We start from the raw sequence: 22,173 nt of genomic DNA, 5'->3' as shown, positions 1-22,173 counted from the left end.
CAACCACCAGGATATTTTTTTTTTCCAAAGGCGCTAAAAATAGAAATTTATTTCCAGAAGCATTTGCTAGACTGAAAACATTTAGCAAAAAATCTTTTCAACACTTCTCTCTCTCTCTTATGTGCGTATGCTTTGCTATCTTTTTCCATCATGATATATTTTGCAATATGAGTTATTTTGCCTTAAAACAGATTGAAGTCGGAATTAAACATGGTGGTGGGGGGAAAGGAGGATGAGCCGCCGTCCTGGGCAAAACCCCATCTCCCCAGGGTCCAGCTCTGCTGCTGGGAATGCCTGTTGGGTATTTTGCAAAACACACTCCACCGCACGTCCGCAAACGCATTTCTCGGCATCGCCGGAGCAGATGGACAGGCATTTGTGCATTTCATAATCCATCTGTACCACGGAGCCCTGAACATGCCATTTCCCATGCAGGTGCACCCAAAGGCACCCAACTCTGTCCTTAGCGGGGAATGAAGCCACGGCAGCCAGCAGCCCACCCCAAGCTCTCGCTCGCCCCACTAAACCCCTCTGCGGGGGCCCATCAGCCGCGGCTCTAAGCTCCGCTGCCAGGCCCAGGGCCCCGGGGACGGGCGGCCGTGATGGATGCTGAGAGGGAAGCGCTCACCCCTAACCCACCGCCAGCTCTCGCCCGGGTGATTTAGCTGAACGCCACAAACCACGACGTGGCTGCATCGGAAAATAAATTGATCACGCGGGTCTGCTCTCACGTTTCGGTAAATCGGGAAAGGGCAGAGAAATATTCCATTTATTCTATTGTCAAATGTACGTCGCTCTCCAACGGCAACCCTCGAAGTGGGAAAGCACAGCTCGCTCGCTTACACCGAGGGGTTTCATCCAGGCAGGGGTGCGGCGGGGTGCGGATAGCGGGGTGCGGGCGGCTGCCTGACAAACCCGCCCCCCGCCGCTCCCCCGGCCAGCGCATCCCCGGCGCCCGCCGCGCCTGCGAGCATCACATGGCGAGCACAAAAGCCCCGCGGGCAACCGACTTCTCCCCCCCGCGACGGCTTGGCCCCGCACCGGACGGGGGTGCCTGGGGCCGGGAACCCGCCGTTCAACCCCAGCCTGCCCGCAGCCCCTCCGCGGCTCGGGGCGGGGGGCCAGGCCGCGCTCGCCCCTTACCTGGTAGGAGCAGTTTTCCTGGTGTACCATCTCCGTGCATCATCCGCCGCAGCCACCGCGCCGCGCCGCCCCGGGGGGTCTCCGGCCCCGGCGGGGGAGGCGGAGGCGGAGGAGGAGGAGGAGGAGGAGGAGGAGGGGAGCCCGGGCCAGCCGCCCGCCGGTAAGATGGATGCTGCGGCGCAGCTCCGCCTGCGCAGCGGCGGCCCCGGCGGAGCACGGAGGGGGGGCTGGTCCCGCCCCCGCCCGCCACAAAGAGCGGGGGGGCTCGGCGCAGGGCTGCTGGTAGCCGCGCTGCTCCGCGGGGGAAGGAGAAAAAAAAACAACATATAAACCCCTCCACCAGACACTGCGGTATAGCTGGGAGACCCCCGCCCCGGGGCGACGCTGCGGCAGCCGCAGCTCCAACCCCCCCGCGCCTGCGGCAGCGCCTGGTCTCGGCGGGTGCGGGACCCCCGCTGGGATGGTGGACCCCAGCCCTGGAGGGATGCTGCGGGACCCCCGGTGGGATGCTGGACCCCAGCACCGACAGGATGCTGCAGGACCCCAGGCCCGAGGCACGCAGCTACCTGAGCCGCCTCCCCGAAAGGCTGCGAGACACCCAGCTGTTACATGCGAGCCAAGAGACACCTGCCTGTTCCCCTCTGCTGCAGAAATACAGCACAATCTTTTCTAGAAAAGGCTCTGCCCTACATTTCTAGCTAATTATACCTCCACCTTGCAGCCAGGGTGAATGCTGAGCCCTCCACCACAGCACTCCTTGGGCTGGGCTCTGGCCTCGGGTGCCACCCGATTTTGGACACTGCACCTGAAACACCTGTGCCCACCCCAGTGCCCTTCTCCCACCACAACAGGCCCTGCTTTAAACAAATTTCTCCAAAGAAAAAGCCCGTGAAGATCAAGCATACATCCAGCGCTGGCTCTGCAGGGCGACAGCCAGGTGGGCTGAACCGGTGCTCACAGCCCAAGGGCTGGGAAGCTCCCCCCCCCCCCCCCGCTCCACCCCCCTGGAATCCCAGGGCTGGGAAGTCCCTCTGCAACACACCCATCACTGGCCACCCAGCACGCAGACTACTCCATTGCTACCCCAAAATAGCACTGTGAGATTATCAAACTTTCCTCCCTGTTTGCAAGCTCAGGTTGGAGGCCTGACATGTGGAGGGAACCAAACCCTTATTTTGTTTTCTATTTTAAAAGTCCTTAACAGCAGAGACTTGGAAGAATGGTGGGACGCGATCTGTGTTTGCAACCTGCTGCGTGCTGGGTTCTTAGCTCCAGTTTGACTGCACAGCTCATTTTCCAGGGGGTAACACATACCCTGATAGCCTCACCTGGGCTTGGTTTTGGGGCTGGGCTGGCCCTGGCCACAGCTGGGAGGGAGGACACAGCAAGCCTCATGTTCTAGCCGTGTTTTCAGCTGACACTACCCATCCAAGAGGCACAAACCCACGCAGAAAGCAACGGCGGTGCCACAGGCTGGGCTCGCACCATGTGCTGGGCACTCCGACCCAAGCGCTTGGGCTGCAGCTAAAAGAAACTCCATCTTCGTTAGGCAAAGAGGACTTTATTCTGCTGCTCCTCGCAGCCAGCTGTGGCTAAGTGCAGAAATGCACGTGACACCGAAACACACACACTTGCTTACAGGGCATCTCAGATTTGATTCCCTGCGCCAGATGTGCCTCTAGAAAAAAAGGCCTTTGTAGGATCATCTCTCTGCCCCAGCTTTCCCAGCTTCTCACCCGCACAAACAGGCTGGAGCAGCCGTGGGCGGATGAGAAGTCCCTCGAGCCCCCGTGCAGCTGGGCGGCACAGGTGTAGAGAAACCCCTAGACCTGCCTCAGCTCCAACCCTCCTCCCTGAGGCCTTCTCTGCAGGAACAGAACTTTAAAAAAATAAAGCTTTCATTTAAAAAGAAAAAAAATTATTCTGCTAAGTTTTTAAGAGAGGATGAAGTTGTATCTTTTACTGGATTTGCAGAGAATCCCATTCAACTAAGCAGCTATTTCCAAACATCAAAATAACAACAAAACAATCCCTAGTTTTCAGTATACTGCATAAATCTTGGGCTTGCTTTGGAAAAGTATCTGTGGCAAGCTAAAAGCAGCTCCACACATTACGTAATCTCTAATGCCATTTATTACATGCATCACAAGGAAAACTCCTGAAATCACCCCCCCACGCCCCCCTTCCCACGTGCGGGTCTATCTATAACGGTGGTGACTCAGAGCTGCTCCTTGCGCAGCAGATCCACAGCGGGGACTGCACCAGCTTCCCTGCATCCAGGTATGGCGTGGCACAGGGTGACCCCCCCCCCCCCCCAGCCTATGTAACAGCTTGTTCCTTTTGCAAAATGACCCGCGAGCGTGCTACGTTGGGCTTAGCATGGCATCTGCTGCAGAAAAGCCACGTTTGCAGCAAGGATCTTCCTCCGGGGCAGGGAGCCCCGCGTGAGCCTGGGGCGCAGGCGGAAAGGGCCAGGCATCATCCCCAACCTCTGGATTTGCTCCTGTGTTCTGTATCCATTTGCGATTACCTGTTCAGAAACGAGGCGAGCAGGCAGGTAATAATTGAAGCAATGAGTGATTAAATTGAGTGAAAGGCTTCTGGCTGTCGTCCAGGTGGGTCAATGGGAAACTATGCTCCTGGATGAAGGCAGTGAACATGTGCTGCTGATCTCGCTGGAGGCACAACCCAGTGGAAAGCCCAGGAAATCCCTGGGGACCCCCAACAGCCCCACTGAGCTGGGAAGAGAAGCCTGGGGAGTACCTGCACTGCCTCCTTTGGCCTTTCTTATCAAGACACGCTCTAACTTAACAGCATTTTATACCACTTATGAGATGACCTAGACAAGCTTTCCTGCAGCTTTCCCCCAAACCAGCGCTGAACTAGAAATGTGTGGTTCAGAAAGGCCTGGAGAACTTCTCCAGGGGGTCTGATACCAAGCTGGGGACACTAGCATGAAACACTTCCTTTCAAAACCCTGGCTCCGGGTCTCCTCCAGAAGGTCTGGGAAGATGCTGCTCAGCTGCTGCTTGGCTGAGCAGCCCCTGCCTGGCCCTGCGTTGCAGTTAAGCTGGGCCACCAGGAGCAGCCCAAACCCGATGCTCTAGAAGCTTGCAGGGGTGAGGACACAAGGAGTTCAACCCCACGGCGCAGGCAGCAGCACCCCTCCACCTACTCCCTGTGGACATGCCACGGCGGCAGCTGTCCCGCAGAGAAAGGTAACGCAGCTTTACCAGACACGCAGATTCTTGTCGTGAAACAACAGGATTTCATTAATTATCCATCTACAGAAGGAGAAAACACCTGGTATCCACAGTTCTGGGGGAAAACGTACAATTTCTGATTCTGTGCACATCTTTTAGTTGCTTTTTCATATTTTTTTTTCTTTTTAAACTTAGAGAAAGCCCCCTGGCCACGTCCCATAGCACATCTCAAACCCTGTCCCTCTCCAGCAGCATGAAGTGGCAAACACCAGCAGCACCATTCCTCCAGGCAGGCTGGTCCTGCCGGCCCCATCGCTGCCTCGTGCCTTCCCTTGGCTGCTGCACCTCTGCCCCAGGAGCAAGGAAATCATTAACCGGGGAGAGGGAGTAATAAGCAGAGGTTATCAACTCTCTCATCGTGGTTCCTACTCGGGGAAAACATTCCTTTAAAAAAAAAAAAAAAAAAAAAAAAAAGGCAGCTGTGCAGTAAAGCCAAACCCTCCCATTCACGCTGCCTGGGAGCAGAGGGCAGCCGAGCGAGGCAGGTTCCCGCTGCCGTGGGAGGGAAGGGAAGGGAAGGAGCCCGGACGTATTACTCACACCAAAGCCACAGACAGCCCTTTTCCTTACGTGTTTGTCATTTCTCACTGTCCCACAGATTTATTTTTACACACATGTCCCACGCTGTGCGCCTGAACCCCACCAGCTGCGAGGACTTACACAGGCTAAGAGCTTAGTAAGGGAAAGCAAAGGGCAGGAGCAGTGCTCGTTCAAGCAGGCAGGCTAGCGATGGGCTTCCTTATCTCCGATAAAACCACCAGAAACACTTTCCAGCCCACAGTCATTCCTCGAGGGGCTTTAAAGGCTGAGAGCTGGGAAAGTTTATTTTTTCAGGTTGGTATTGGTCAACCTATTTTGTTGATGCAAAAATCTAGTCTAAATTACTATGCTTTTTCTTCAGATCTCAAAATAAAGATGCAGCTGGATCAGCAGAGGTGAACACTGCACCACTAGCAGAGGGAGAGGCAGGGAGCCCACCACGAGCGAGCCCCACCAGCCCCTCTGGGATGCTCCTGCTCAACCCGAGCCCATGCACTTGCCCAAGCACACCAAGCTTGCAGGGAACCAGGAATTAAAAACGGGATTTCAGCTTTATTTGCCGACAATTTACTAGGAGTGATGGATTTAGCCCCTCTTTAAGCCAAGCTAAAGCTTTTCCAGGGTTTAAATCCAGCAAGAAAAAAAAAAAGATATTATTTTTTAATCAGTTAATACCAGACATCTGCTTGGAAAAGGGAGTATTTGTTTGGATTACATGCATATATAATGCTTTAGACTATTATTTTTTATTTAAGGAAGATGATGTCGAGGCATTTTCCATCATTTTGGATGTGTTACTCTTCTCTACAAGGGGATAAACTTATAACGGTTTAAGAATCCAAACAGTGTCCTTCCATCTTCCCTGCCCCTTTTACTTTCACGGACCTTTCTGGAGTCCTTCAGTAGCAGCAGCTTTACAAACCCCTCCTGAATTATGGGGGTACCAACTGATCAATTTTTTAGGATAAAAAGTGCACTGAAACATTAGAATAAAACTCTTTGTGGTCCTCTGAGGACCAAATATGATGCTATCGGGGAAACACAGGGAAAAAAACCTACTCTGAGTTACTATTATTTTGGAATTCCTATGTGACCAGGGAATTAAGGAGCATCAGGAAGGGTACCTGTTGCATTTTTATTTTGATGCTGCAGTACACATCTTGCACTTTTAAGAGCCTCATGTTCCATTTTTAGCAGTAAGGAATTCATCCAAAATTGTCAATTTTCTACACGTCCCACAGCCGGCATCCTTGCCATTACATAATAAAACCACGATTTTCTCTCCCCTCAAAAACATGGAACAGAAGGTTACAGTAATTTCACATTCCGATACCTCTGATGTGCAGGATGTCAAATGCTTTGCAGGGAATTGGAGTGAATAATTTAAGTCACTCGAGTATTTATAACTTTCTGGTAACATAAAAGTGACAAAACATACAGTAAACAACCAGACTTTTCCATGAAACCCATCTAGAAAGACTCACTGATACCATTGCACAGGCTTAATTTTCAGTGGCACAATTTATAAGCTGGATCACACATGCATAACAGAGAATTTACAAGCGGTCTGATGATGAGCAGGTGCGATAGCCCACCAAGTATTTACTGCTAATGAACAGAGAACAGTTTCATCTACCAGCTCCTAAGTAGTGTGGGGAGATAGCAACAGGAAAGCTACAGCTGCCTCCTTGCAATTTTATTTATATTCTTAAGAATAAACCATACTTTTGGAAGTGCAATATTCATGGTATGCAAAATGCTATGGGGAACATGAACTTTTCAGCAGGATGAGGCAAACCCGTAAGTCTTTGCATCAGCATCAATAAATTATAATGTTGCAATCCACCTCGCTCTGCAGCGCTATTTCTGTCCCATTTGGGAGAGGATTTATAGCAAATCCCATCAGCTACAAACCATTTCCAGCACTTTTTGCCCTGCACACACAGACAGTGCCATACAGGAGACCCGATGTGAAAGCAGAGGGGTTGGGCTAGCTGGCATAACCCACACGTCACCCAGTCACAGCCTATTATTTTTACATTGCCTCAACCGACCCAAAGCTAAACCTCGGCCAGCAGCTCTCCCCGCTGCCACCGTGCCAACCAGCCCCAGGACAGCCACCCCAGCAGCATCCCTGGTTGACCAATGGACCAGGACGTGCCCCTGCCAGCGCGCCTGGACCAGCTGTGCCCGACCTCATCCCCTGCCTCGGCCAGGAGCAGCCAGGCACTGGCCACCGCGGCACCCGTGCCCGGCACAGCCACTCTGCCGGCTGCGACAGGGGGGCACCCGCTGGCAGCCTGCACCCCTGACTTGGGCTCAAAAGCCCCTTTTCTGCCCCAAGCTGCGCCTGGGTGAGGGGATGCTGGCATCAGCGGGAGGCACCCAGCAGCTCCCCAAAACATCTGGAATCTCACATAAAAGATTCCCAGAGTTGCAGCTGTATAAATATTGATACAGAATAACTGAAAATCATTAAAAGCATGAGCCCTGAGTAACGTCTTCAGCAGATCTCTTTGATATCAAATTTGGTAGAAGTTTTTAACAAAGCTAATACCCCAGTCACGCATTTTCAAACTCACTGTGCAGCATGTTTCAGGCTTGCTGTGTGCAGCTTGCAGGCGGGCTTGCCTACCCCTCCTCCTATTTATATTTTTCGTTTTCATTTTTCAAACATAAATTTGTTATATTTGAAAAAAATAAAGTTGCATTGGGCCTCCACTAAACACCCTTGCATTTTAACAGCAGGCAGGGAGAGGAATTCACGTGTTTTCTGACAATGAAGAGAGAACAGGGAAAAAAAACCAGCATGAGATGAGGAAGAAAAGAGGGATTTTCCCTGAGAGGATGAAGGACAGGGTGGCCTTCGGCTTCCTCTGACTGGGGACGACAGGAATTACATGGAAACATTGATGAGTGGGAAGCACGTACACAAATCCCATGTCCCATGCTCAACACATAGCAAACATTAAGCTACTGGTCTGGGGCCAAAAGCAATTTCTGGATGAAATATTAAGCCCTTTTAATTGCAGCAAAATCCCAGAAATGCCATTCTGGCCATGCAGGCAGACAGACAGCAGTATAACCTGCATTTAAATATGAGCGATTAATTTTTAGCATGGTGTGTACCAACAGGGTGCACCTATGTTTATCCGACAACAAAAATTAGGTGCAGAGTTATTAATTATAAATTAAGCCACTGACCCCACAGGAGTCAGAGGGCAACATCTGTGGATGGGGACGGGATTATCCTGCTACCAGTCGCCTTGAGCCCTTCTATCCCTTTCCATTCCCTTGGGTTTCTGCAGGGAATGGTTGAGAGGGCTTATTTATGGGCTGGCTTTATTTTTCAACTCATTTCAATTGCAAAATGGATGGTAAAAAGCACAGAACAGAGACTTGCAGGCTGAAGTAAACAAACCGTACTAAAAACTCACTCTGAAATTAAAAGTTATCTTCAAACAGAGCCAAATACCCTAAATATGACTATACTAATACAAACAGGTAACAGCAGCATTCTTTAAATGCTCCCTCAATAAAAGTGTGAGTTTACAGAGACAAACCTCCCTCTGAGTCATGGCTAGGACAAAAATAGACAGAAGGGTTTTTTTCACACAGCTCTGATATCTACAACTCCAAGCACAGCCTGGCAGAAATCTACTTTTTTTTTTTTTGAAGGGGGGTCTACTTACACTATGCACACAACTCTGAAAATCAGTGAGCCTTCAGAGAGGCTCCAACCCCTATGCTGTCGAGATCAGTGGTTTTTGGAAGGATGTGATTACTGTGTGGGAGCAAACCCAGGTCCACGCGAGCAAAGCTGGGCTCTTGCTTTAGGTTTGCTTCACATTTTCAGCCTTTAAGAAAATGGACACAAAGATGATTTTCTGAGTTTGACACCCAACCCCATTGTCACTTGAGAAAGAAAAAAACCACATTGTCTCGTGGTCAGAAAGCTGATTACAATTAAAAGACATGGCACATTTTGCAATGGATATCAGTTATGAGCTCCAAAACCAATACCATCAAGGAAAAGAAACCCCATCCCTGCCCACTCCTCTGCACAACCCTGCACAGCCCTCTGTGGGAGACTGCCAGGGTGCAAACCCAGTATTTAAAATAAGACGTGAGGCTATACACCTCGGTAGGGCAGGCACACTGAGTATGAGGCTGGAAAAAGCTAAAAATAACAGGATAAGCAAGGGTGGATCCCAGCTGAGCCTTATTAGTCATGGAGCGAGGCAGCCACGCTGGGCTGCTGCCGGGTGGCAGAGCAGCACCAAATAAGAGCAAGAGAACACTCTTGTCTCTTAAATCACATTTTTTCCCCCTCTCCTGTTCTGCCTCAGGCACTCTTTTCCTCCAAGCAGACGAGCTCCGGCAGCCTCCAGTTTCTACTAATAATGTGGTGTATTGTTTTCTGAGAGTCTTTAAACAGAATAAAGATCACAAGTGATTCATTTTAGGGTGTCTGCTGGAATCGGATCAATATTGACAGACAGGCATGCGAGGGGTTTCTTAAAGGTTTGCGTTTTTTTACTTACACCATCTTTGTGTCAAAACTGAGCCTTTGGGTTGAGTGACGATCATGCCCCTTGATGGGAGGAGTGCCCAGCAAAGGCAGCGCTTGGCCCTGGAGGATTAATTTGGATAATCAGAAGGGGCAAGGTGCAACTTGCTGTTTCACCTTGGGATGAAGCCATAGGACAACAGAGGGATCAATAATCAAGCACAGCTTAGCTGGGTGGGAATCTCCTCCAAGGCTGCTCCAGCAGCCCCATTCTCCCCATCTGCTCCCTTGGTGCTACTTATCATCACAGCATCACCCCGGTTCTGCCACGCTCCACCCCGCCGGCACCAAAACAAGCAGGGCCACCGCCGTGCCAAGGGGACCCAGGTGGCACTGTCCAGCCTCTCAGCCCAGCAGACGTGTTGCTGCCCTGTGCCCTTGCTGCCCAGGCTTTGCTGGAGCCTTCTGAGGGTCCGTCCCAGGGCCACCTCACCCAAAGTCACGCCTTGGCACGGCTTGGCCACCCCAGCCCAGCAGCTGCCTGCAGCTTTCCAGCTCCTCAGATGTGAAAATCCCTGGAAGGGCTCAAAATACCTGGGAGCAGAGAGCAGCGCGTCATCCCTGCGCAGCGGGGCTGCATTTGCACACAGTGGCTCCTTGTTCACGAGGCCAAAACGCAGAGAATTACCATTTGTTCTCATGATAGGGGCTGTCTTCTGAGCTTCTCGAAGCACCACATTTATCTGAAACACCATTCATCTCTCCGAGCCTCTTTCCCAGCAGAACTAATGCCCACACAATGCAATCAGGCTCCACGCACCACTCCAATATAATTTTCAAGTTTAAACGGAACAATGATAATTAAGCAGTGAAATAAGTCTTTAGTACTTCAACACTCGTGAAGACAAACAAGAAATCAGATATAAAGAAGAAAAGAGAGCAGTGCTGCAAATAAAACCCCTGCCTTGGCCCGATTTCAGGCCTTGCAGCTGGCCAGGGGAACAGCAGTACTCGCCCCATCCCGTGCCCTGCCACAGACTCTGCGCTTTATGGTATATTGGACTTCTGCATTCCATGTCAGGGACTGTAAACCCACCCTTACACCCCTGCCCCACCGGGGTAGGCTGAGGTGGCTCTAGGAGTAAGCCCTACCTTCTGCAAACAAGCCCAGTGATATTTTTGCAAAGCTTCAGGAACTCCCAAGGAACTGGGTATCAGCACAACCTGTCGATATCCCATTAAGCAGAAGCTGTTTCTGGGCCTTAGACTTCCTCTACAGAGAAATTTCAGTACGACAAAATCCAAAAATATAAACTATCAGTGCAAAAGGAGCTGGGGAAAAGCTGCTCACAGAAAGAAAGTGCTCAGATAAGGTGTTTCCTTTCTGCTGCACAGCTTCTCCCTCCATCACCTCTGCCGGGAGCCGCAAGCCAAGCGGAGGGATAATGAAAGGCCTTTTAACATGAAAGTAGAGCAACAGCCAGGCAGGAGCCCTGGTTTGCAAACCAGGGAATCGCGGTCACCCCTCCACTGGCATCCCCACAGTGAGGAGCACATCTGCAGAAAGCAGCTCACGCCTGCACAGCCTCCCCACGGCTTCCCCTCGGCTGGCCGGGGCTGCCCCTCAACCAGTTCTCTTACTAAGCATCGGTAAAATGTCTTTGAGCCCAAAGAGCTACTGCTGGAGGTCAGAGAAAGCCACATGCTCCATCCTCGCTCTTCGCAGTGACTGGCTGCTCTAGAGAAGTCGGTTTTGGCACCTGACGGGTCACTGCTCGCTCAGAACCACTGGTGCAGCCACCCAGAGAGAGCAAAGCAAAGCTCTTTAGAGTAACTACGATTCCTTGACATTCTGTTTGTCCTTGCCTGGGGCCACGTTCCTGCATCTCATGCCTGGGCTGTAGGAAGTCATCTGGGGTGGCACGGGCTGTGCTGGTGCTCACACCCACACCCCACCTTGGGAGCAGAGCCTAGGTCTGGCCTGAAGCCCCTGGCACAGCTTGATTTTCAGGGGATGCAGGAGAAAGGGAATGGGGGATACCAAATACCTGAGTCGTGGGAGGAAAAAGAGACGGTGATGAGAATGCTAGTTTCTACAGCAAAGCAATTACAGCTTACTGTTACAACATGAGTTTCCCCAGCTCTCAGGGCACTGCTTCAGGGAGCAGAGGAGTGCTCCGCTTTGCTGCAGCGGGCATTGCCCCAGGGAACACTCATCGCCACGTTGGAAACAGCAGCAGCACGTCCAAGGCACAGAGATACCTCTGGTGGCCTTCACTGTGGAAAGTTTATTTTACTAGAAGCTGTTATTTCTCCATCAGGCATGTGCTATGTTACATGTTTACTGGTTTTCCTCCATGTACATTAACAAGCAAAAAAACTTCATAAAGCTGCAGCTACTACATCAAGCTAGCTGGCACTTCATCCCTGGGATGAAATGCCATCCCTTGGGGACGCAGGCAGGGACATCTGCAGGGCTGGATCCAGACCTTCAAACTACTTCAGCCTTGATTCCAGTTTTGTTTGGTCCAGCGCAAAACCCGAAAATAAGAGCAATTAACAGGCATGCCTTAAGCAGCGTGTTACATTCAACAGATGACACTGGCTGCAAGCTCCAGCCTCGATAGCACGTGCCTTCCTACAGGCTCAGCCCCACCCGGCTGCTGAAGCCCTCAGAAGAGTTTTTGGACACTGCAGAAGCCCTCCGGCATCTACTATTAGTATCAGCAATTTCACTGATATTAACCTTCAGCTAATTCTGCGTCCAAATCATTTCCTGGGTACAAGAGCGTGTTGATAACAAGGCAGGAGGGACTGCAAACGAAGTGCTGGAGAGGGTGGGAGCTCGGAGCTTGGAACGGCAGCACAGCTCCCTAGGGATAACAGAGCTTGCTGCCTCGCACCGGACTGAGCCATGCAGAGGGCTGGGATGGTGAATGGCCCAGGACCAGCACTGCAAAAACTCATCTCGCATCTTTACATCGAGTGAAACATATATATCACGCGCACACACACACATATAGCTATACCTGGCAATACGGCATATAGGGACAGTCAAATGCGAGAAACCCTAATCCACACGTCTTGTGGACAGCCTGGACTGATATTTCTTGGGAAACAGGTATAGTTCATCCAGTCTTTGTGCGGGGAAGAGGACTGGATAAGTTCCCAAGCAACTTTTTTGTGCAATTTAAATATTATCAAGGTATGGAAATATTAGCCATTTTAAAAATACGTAAGTGACCAAAGACCCACGCCAAGACGGGGCCGTACGGAGGTCTGTTTGCAGGCACATGCCCTCATTTTCACCTACTTTGCCCTTCTCAGAAGCAGACAACTGGAAAAGGTCCCAGAGATGGTTTTTTCCAATGCTACGGGATGTTTCCCCTCCGCTCCCAACAGCACCCAGGCCAGCCTACAGGAGTAACAAGCTGGGAGTCTTCCTCCTAAGAAAAGGCCTCCTCCATCCTTGCAAGGCACAGCGAGAAGCTGGCTTGGTGATTTTCAACCTGAGAAACAATAGATGAGAAAGCAGAAGAAAGAGAAGGCCAGCTAGATTGTGCCAGGCTATATAATAAGCGACTGGATATTATGCATTAATGCAAATGCACAGTATACAGACAATTCAGTAAGAAGAAATGATTCACAGATATTTATTATTTTTTTTAACTACTACGAACAGTTTATCATCAAACTCCTACCAGGCAAAGGAGATAGAGAAGAGGATGGTCATACATGATTCAGGTGCAGAATTCTGATAGTTCCCCAAGTCCCTCTTTAATAAATTCAATATAGGAATTACATTAAATAAAAAGTTTAGATTAAATTTTTAATAACTCACTAAAAGCACTTCGATTCCCTACAGACCGTACATACTAGCAGCTTTTGTATGCATAAAGAATTAAGCACTTTAATATAGTTCTCTTTTTTTAGTGTTGCCATCTACCAGCCGAGAGAGGATTAAATCTCAGCCCGGCACTTCCCTTTCCTTCCCAGCCCCTCCGAATTGCAGCTATTTCCTCCCGCCCAGCCGAACACTCGGATTTCATTTTAACAAATCACGGACCAGCTGAAATAAATGGCCTTAGCGCGATTTTCTCATTTAAAGGAGATCTATAGACCACTGAGCAGGAAACCCAGATTGCTGATATAAATAAGATCTACCACTTCTGTGACGCAAATGACTCCACAGGCGCGACAGGGAAAGACAAAGCACCCCAAAATGATACGAGTACTTGAAAAAGCTGGAAACCCTTGAGGGGAAGAGCGATTATGTAGCACCTCAGGTCTAAGGCAACAACTGCAGATAATTGTACGAGTGAAACTCATTTTCCACCGAAGCCATCAGTGCTTTGCTTACAGAAGCAGGATTGATTTCAGATCCAGGTTAGTGGGCGAGATGGAAGAAATATTTTCACATCTTTTTAGTTATAGCTAAGGAAACTTCTCATACAAAAGTTGAATTATTTGCAGATTTAACAGCCAAAACAGACCAAACCCTGCTGCTGGAGATGTCGCAGCCCTCCTTAGCAGCGCTATTCTGCCCTGCACCTGCGATGCTCGGCTGGGGGATGCCTTGCTGGGGGAGCAGCCCCTGGCCATGTTAACCTGCAGTCCACAGTGGGAAACCTTGGAAAGCACTCAACTGATCAGATGATGCCATTTTTTAAAACAGCTATTTGGTTTAGAAAAAAGAAATACCTATACTGAGGGGCACCGGGGAAAATTAGGAAATTAGATGTCCTTCCAGTGGCAATAATACCTAACTTTCGTAACTTAACATGGGAATTTTATACACCCTCACAATAGGCCTTCCCCCACAAAAAGCATCATAAAAGTCCATTTTCCCCTCTAAATATGAAATGGTGGTCCCTGTAAACCTCCTTTGGGCTGCACCACTGCATCCTGGCCACGCCGTCAATACAGCAACTTGCACAGCCGAGTGTATCAGCTTATCAGCTACATCAGTTCCCAAAGACAAGCCTCCCGACACAAGAAAGGAGACATTTTATTTCAGTAGGGGAAGTCGTACTGTACGTCTCCAAACACAAGCTGCTCTGGAGTTCAGCGAGCTTATTTTACCTTCTCAAAGGCAGCTTAGCCAAAATATTGGTAAATGGTTTATCTCCCATGTAAGCGCTTACAAACTAGATCACACAGCACAGGGAAGCTCCCTTTGGCTTTGCCTTTATCCTCTGCTTTCTTGAGAGGAGAGAATAAATCTCAAGTATCCCTTCCAAACCAAACCCACGCTGGGGTGTGCCAATACACCCCAAGCTGCCCGCCCACGCCCCAGCACAGCGGTGCAAGAGCACCATGGCTCTGCCTGCCCACCCCAGTGAGCATCCCCCGCTCGCTCCTACCGCTCCCTGTCCTACAGGCACTGACAGTTGGGGTGCTCCTTGCCCCGACAGCACAAGTTATGCTGGAGAACAGCACACCTATCTTCACTACAGGAGGAGATGCAGCAGTGCTTAAAATGCGCGGGGAGGGCAGGACCGGGCTCCGGTGCACACCAGCCTCAGGCAGCATCGCTGCTCCGGAGTGACTTGTATCGATGGTACATGAGCACTGAGGAGTTATCTAAAGCACAGCATGAAGCAGATTGGTTTTGCCTGGAAAATCTCTCTCTAGATGCTGTTTACAATACCAAGTTATTGCAGGAGCACTGCCTGGCTTAGGTGCTCCAAGCCCACCTACCTCTGCAGGAGACAGGGACCCAGTTTTCCACCACGGACATTCATTTTACCGATTTTTTTTTTTTTTTTTCTGTTAGGAGTAGGAAAAATGACGCCCTGAATGCAGCCAAAACCCAGTTCTTGCCTTTCCAGTTTCTACACAAACTTTAAAAAAAATAAACAAGTGTTGCACTTGGTTTTCCGACTCGCAGCCATTAGTGCAAAACTGCTTTAAATCCAGGCAGAGAGAAATAAGGAAATAAATCTCAACAATTCTTGCTGTCCATATCACCGCTAAGCCAATTCTGCTGTGCACCTAAACACATTTGGTAAGGTTTTGGGAGTATTTGGAGTATTATTTTAAACATTTAAATAAGGAGCTTCAGCAGACGTGCCTGAGGTCCCTGTGGAACGACCGTGACCATTACCTTTGCAGCTGAGGGCAGCCCTGCCCTACAGATGCAGGATCCCTGAAAAGGCAGGGATCGCTCCGTGCCGGACCCAGGACCACTCGCCCACCCGTCTGCCGTGCAGGGGCTGACGCCGGCGGGGCAGCAGGGGCTGCTCCGTGCTTAGCAAATCCCTGCTGGCCATCCCAGCTCCTAAGGCAACCTCCGCCTGGTTAGACTTCAACCCTATCGCTTTCTGCTTGCTGCATTTTATTACCTTTCTAAGTGCCCGCGAGAGTTTGAGGGCCTGGTGAGTTTAATCCTCATTCCTGAAAAGCTTTGTCAAGCAGCAGCTCTGGCAGTCGCTGCTGGGATGGAGCTAGCCCGGCTTTCGAGTGCTCCTCAGTAGATCTGTAACGTGGTTTGAGTTGCACTGAATAAACACTTTTCACATGGTTTTTAAACACCCTCTGCCTATAATTTCTCTCTCCGCATACACCGTTATTTGCCATAGCGCCAGGTGTTACAGACACCCCATCCTACTCCACTGCCAGGCAGAGCGCAACCGCAGTAACTGCTGTCTGTCCAACATAACAGCAGCAAAAATAACAGGTTTTACACAGCACAGGTCAATTCTGAGAATTAAAAACCCACTACCTTGCATTTATCACACCCAACGTGCAAGCAACAGATACATAAGTACATAATTATTATCCTGTCAAATAAGCGTTCCTGCTGCCCACTGCGATTTCAACCCCAGATACTCACTTAGGCTTAAGTGGGAATTTAAAGGTATTAGTCAAGGTGCAGCAGGAGAGGGGTACAGGGCTCCAGACTGCAGAATCCCATCATTTCAAGATCACACAAGCAAAATGATGTTCTGAGACAATCAGAATTTTGACTTGCATATAGGCTCGCCTCTCGTTTCAGAAACCCTTAGCATTTGCTACTTAAGATAGCCAGTACCAAGAATACTCTTTTAAAACATACTTATTGGCCTTATACAGTCAGCAATCACGAATAGCGCCCTTCAGTACTGCACACAAGTACAGTCAAGGGAGATTTACCGTTGCCTGCAACACAATTAGTGTTAGAACCACCCAGCGTTCTCAGCTTTTTTTGGCAATTTCCACACCCCATACAAACCACTCACCAATCGACTGGGAAGCACTGCCAGCTCACCGGGGTCCATCACACAGAGGCATTCACAGAATAGTAATACTCGAATAAAGGAGAATCATTCATCAAAAAAGAATCCGTATGCTGTCACCCCATGTATTTAGCACTCTGTTTAATGAAAGGCTCTGCAGCAGCAATGGAGATAAAGTTTTTGCTCCAGATTATTAATTGCGAGCATTTTGCCTGGCCGAGTTTCAGAAGCAGCAAACATACATCTTTCCAATCCATATAATTACCAATGCTCTTCAAGCAACAAGCACTTTAGAGTACCTATAGATGTTTTCTTAGCTTAATGACATTGCACACTTTGGCAGAATCATTAATATCTTGCCAGCCTCATCTAACCTTTGAGCTGGGTGGAAAACGGCCAAAGTACGGTGCTGCTTTGATTCACCCACAGCAGAATGCGGCAGTGATGCATCGCCCGCTGCAATATTCCCCGCAGGTCCCGCACACCCAGGGGCACCGGCACAAAGCAGGCACAGACCCCTGGTTTGAGTGAAATTGCAGTGATTTTCCACAGCTAAAAGGTTTGATTTTCATGTCAGCTAAGCCTTAAAACAAATGAACTGCCCCAAAGAACCTCTCTCATCATGACTTGACTTTCTTCAGTAGCCTGCTGAAGAGTTAAATGGTCAAATCGAATAGGTAAAAGAGCTGTCAGGTGGAGAGAGAAGGTCTTGCTGGACCTCTGCGCTGCAGGAATGACAGAAATACAATTTCCTGCAAGGTAGAAGTTTGATTTTGAAAATCAGTGTGCCAGAAGTTAATGCACTGACAGTTCTTGTCTGGGGAAAATTGCTTTCAGGCATTAAACCCCTGGCTGTTACTTCTCTCTCCCAACACTTGCAGCCAAGACAAGATCGAACATCATCTAGGGATGAAGAACGTAACACTTTAAGCAAGCTCAATCAGGCAATTATTACTTATTTTAAGCGGGAACAAACTCGCTGTCAATCTTCAAGCAAATATTTGCTCCCTAAATGCCTGTAGGGACAACACGCCGAGGCAGACCAAAGCTCTGCAACAGCAACACCAGGGCTCTGCGCTTGGTCCCGGCCCCTGTTCCCGACAGCCCTGCTACACCCACACTCTTGCAGGGCTTTAAGAAGTGCCCGTTGGGTGCAGGAGCACCGCTGCTCACTCCATTTCTCTGGTCTACACATTTCTCCTTCCACCACAGCTGCTCTGACCCAGCTCTCTCTCCAGAGCTGCCCTACTGCTCGGTCAATACCAGACCCCTGCCCATGGCCAATTATTACATTGTTTAAAGATTCCACCCCACGCTGTAATATATACTTTGAATTTATTTCAAATTTTCAGCAGCCATGAGAGGAGACACCTATAAAGCCACAGGCAGAAGAAACGGGTATTAACACGGTCTGCGATAACTTCCATCCTACAGCTTTTGGCACCTCCTGTTAGCCCTTTAAGCCCTTTGCAGGGTTTTCCAGCCGTTTTCAAATGCAGACCTGAAACTTTTCCAACCTACACGCAGCAGGTTTATGACTGCCACCACTGCCTCCGGCTCTTCTTCGCCACCTTTCCAGGTCCCCCCCAAAGGGGTCTGCAGACCCCCGTGGGCAGCTGGCCGCCCATCAAACACAGCTCTGAGCAAAGCAGGAGCACCCTGCCCACCTCCACTAAGACAGCCTCAAGGATCAAACAAGTCAGAAGAAAACAAATTTAACTTCCTAACACACTGAAAACGCACGAGCCCCCATGCCTGAGGCTGTGACGTGCCTGGGCAGCCGGTGCTGATGCGCGATGTGTTACAGGTCCTGCCAAAGGCACCAGCTAACCGGTGTCTGTCTGTCTCCACAGTGTATGCAGGAATATTTTAGCGATGAGAAGGGAAAATCCAGACTCCAGCACACCCTCACCCATGCAGAAGGCTTCTGCAGAAGTCCTGGAGGCCGCAGGGATGAGCTTTTATCACCACTGCCTGCGATAAGCCTGCTTTGTGGACAGCAAAATTCATTCGGTAGTGTCATTCATCTCCAGACTGTCACAGGCACCCAAGTCTCTTTGCGAGGGTGAGTCGGCTGGCTGTGCCATTTCCTCTCCTGCAAGCGTTTGGTTTTTTTTTTTAAATTGACGACGGAATTTGCAGATATTATTTTCAGAAAATACATCCTATTGATTGTAATTACCATCCTCGGAGATGCAATGGAAAGAATATTAAAACCATTAATGGTGATTTGGATTTTATTAGAGCCATTAGTGAAAAGGCAAGCAGAGCACCGTTGCTTCCCAAGCACCTCAACAGCTCCTAAGCACCATAAATCATCTCACGGCACATTTGTTACCGCTTTGGATACAGCCAGGAGTTGAGCAAAGGGGGGAAAAAAAAAGAGAGGGGAGGGGGCAGGCTTCATGCAGCTGGGTGATGAGATTGGTCCAAGCACCTTTTAAATGAACCTTTTAAGCATCAACTGCCTTCAGAAAAGATGTCATTTCTTCTCTTAGGTAGATGCCGGGCAGACTCAAGAGCCATGTAACGCAACTCATTGGGTCTGTACGTGCCAGAGCAGGCTTGCAGGCAGCTCGGCTGACCCACAGCTCCAGAAACAGTCATTTCACCCTCATTTGGGGAAGAAAGGAGGAAACAGCCTGCATTTCTAGACATCATCTTCCCATGGGTACCTGGCCCATGCGAGCCCTCGCAGAGCCACCATGCTGATGCGGCATTAGGGACCTGGGTGGTATTACAGCAAGCCCACACCTTGAGAACAACCTGCCCATGGCCACGGCATGGCCAGGACAGACAGACCTGCAGCCCAGCACCACCCAGCCCGGCTGGTCCTGTGCTCTCTCACCAGCATCACTTAACAGGGCTGCTGATGCTGAGCAGAAGTCACCAGCCTCTTCCAAACGCTCCCCCGGTAGGAGCTTCTCAACCCTGTATGCAACCTGAGGAACCAGCCTTGCCCCTCATGTCTCCTTTGTGTTGTGCAATCACATCTGGAAGCGAGATAACAGCCATTCCCATGTAATTAATATTCTCTTTTTCCAACCTTCCCAGCAACCTGGGGCAGATCTCTGCATGTACAGAGGTGGCCGAAGGTCCCTCTTCAGCTTAAATATTCTTAGCCCAGCTGCAGCCCTCCTGAGCACTCCTTGCATTTCAGCCCAGATGTTCCTTGCCTAGGAAACCTCCTAAACCCACGTATTTCCTTAGAACCGTGAATTTCCTCTTCTCCTGGGACTCCAGCCTGACCAACATCCCTCTGCAGGGATTCAGCACAGGTCACTGCTGGCTTGCAATCACCAGAAACTCCTGAAACCAGCTTCAGATGCTGCCAGCCAGGGACAGGAGGCAGGGATGGAGTGGGCAGGGTTCTTCTCCCAGCACCCAGCACATCTGACCCGACGGCGAGCAGTCCCCAGAGCAGTGGCCTCTCTCCTGCCTTCTCTTGCAGCACGATAAAAAGCAATTAAATACAGGTACCAACAGCAGAAAGAACTCTGTTCCTCTAATCTCACAGCATTCGCTCAGGATTTTATATTCTTTAATAGAACATCTACACTGGATTCCTGATAACACAAACCAGCCCAAGAAATGCTTCCCCTCACAGCAACAGCTGCTATCACACCACATCCCTGGTGACAAGATCATTTTAGACTACACCAGTCAAGGCCTATAGCGCTGAAATTCTCCTTTTTCTAACATATTCTGCTAGCAGTTGGAGCAGGCTAGTCCGTTTCTCTGTAGTTACTTCCTGGCTGGTTTCACTTAATGATTTTCATGTTTACAAACACTTGAGCTTCCAGTAGGGCAAGGCAAGGTTTTGTTATAAATAACAAGATACCAAACCACAGGAAAATGTCAAGGGCAGGAGAAAAAAAACAAACCCGAACATAAAAGGAGATTCTTCTCTTCAATCTGGTTTTAGTTAGCCTTCAAGGTACTGAGTCCCTGCAGCTGATGGGGCATAAGCCTGGGTGCTACAGCCACATCAAACACCTCCCAGCTGGCAGGGTGGGGTGTGTGTGGGGGGGGGCAATGCCCCTGCCCAGCAGGGCCTGGGCTGCTGCCAACAGCCCCTTCCCTCTGCCCCAGGCAGGCAATGGAGGGAGCAGAGCTGGAACACCTTCTCCTCCTCCTCCCTCTGTGTCAGGGGAAGGGGAATCCGGGCATCGAAGCAGCAAAGACGAGACTGGGAAAGCTCCTTGTTCAGGTGCCTCTGGGACCACTGGCTGGGTGAAGGGCTGAGGAAGGTCTCTCCAGGGCCACATACACTGAAAAACTCATGTTTGCAGAGCGGAACTGGCAGCTCAGCCCTACCCATGGGGAGATGCTCAGAAGGCACTGGGCTCCCTGATGCCCAGATCTGGGTGGCCATCGCGGTTCTAGCTGGCTCCACATGCTGCCGAGGAGTGCTCAGGCTGCAAGCACACGCTGTAAACCTTGACTCTGGGCAGGACAAGCCAGGGCGTGAAGCAGCCGTGAATGCCTTCCAGTGCCTTTGTGCTTGCACGAGGGAACAGAAGGATGGAGGAGGAAAATCCTTACAGAGGTGAAGAGGCAAAATTCCTTTGGTGATACCTCACCTCGTTAAGCACACACCTGGAGGCAAGGAGTTTCCAGCACTGCTGATGCTGCCAGCAGCTTGGGCAGCAGGAGTTTATCAGATAACGCTGAAGCAATAAGCTCCCAAACCACAAAAATGAGTTGCTTTCCCCCCCCCCCCCCCCTTTTTTTTTTTAAGCTGAGTTTCTGCACAAATGACTGTAATTAGGGATGTTACCTGTTGGTTCCTCAGGGCACTGAGGCTACAGTGTTCAGGCTTTGGAAAAAGCCTCCTGCACAGCAGCTGCCCCACTCCTCTATCAGCTTATTTATCATATCCAGCACCCACCGAGATTTCTCTCCGATTAGGTGTAACTCGAGGATTTAGGGGGAAATCCCCACCTCCCTGAGCCAGATGACTTCACAGGAAGTCAAGGGATGGAATGCCTTAAAAAAAAGGGAAAAAAATCATTTAAAAAAAATGAAGTGCTCCAGCAGCAAGGCCGCAGGGCATGGTGGCGAGGCACACATCTCTCATCATGTGTGTCATCACATCCGAGGGCTCCTGCAGCGGTATTGGGAGATTTTGTAGATTCCTTTTAATTCATATGTGATGGAAGTCTCTGCCGGCATGGTGTCACGCGTGCAGCGCCTGCTCAGCTGCCCATGGCTGCGCCTGGCATCTCTGAAGTTACGGGCAATTCCTAAAACACTCTGCAAATGATGCAGCCGCGTAACAATTTACAGGGTTTTCTGTAAAAACACGTTTTGAGGCTTCGTCTTGGCCGACAGCAGGTTGTCATCCTCCCTTCCGCAAGGAGAACACCCCCCACTGCGCCGCCAGTGTCCCCAGCCAGCGGGAAGGCGGCTCTTCCTCAGTTTTTGCAGGGAAAAACACCCCTGGAGCCGGCTCAGCGCTGGCGGAGGCACCTCGCCCCCACCGGGCGCCGGAACCAGC

The 22,173-nt window shown here is 50.2% G+C and overlaps 1 protein-coding gene across 3 annotated transcripts in view; it reads right to left on the bottom strand.

Annotated features, from left to right (window-relative positions):
- Positions 1 to 22,173, bottom strand: part of LOC308072813 (schwannomin-interacting protein 1) — a gene marked incomplete at its 3' end in the record, with an annotated part of 204,589 nt that overhangs the window by 17,603 nt on the left and 164,813 nt on the right. Inside the window, exon 1 of one of the 3 annotated variants that reach the window (XM_080410234.1) lies at positions 1,144 to 1,339. The exons of the other annotated variants lie outside the window; for them this stretch is intronic. Within the exon in view, the coding sequence (XP_080266360.1) occupies positions 1,144 to 1,173 (30 nt within the window). The 5' untranslated portion in view covers positions 1,174 to 1,339. Of the gene's footprint in view, positions 1 to 1,143; positions 1,340 to 22,173 lie in introns of those variants that run through there. 3 annotated transcript variants of the gene reach the window in all.

The sequence above is a fragment of the Falco punctatus genome, assembly GCF_963210335.1.
Source record: "Falco punctatus genome assembly, chromosome: 13".
NCBI lineage: Eukaryota > Metazoa > Chordata > Aves > Falconiformes > Falconidae > Falco > Falco punctatus.
This window is presented reverse-complemented; position numbering and strand designations above follow the sequence as displayed.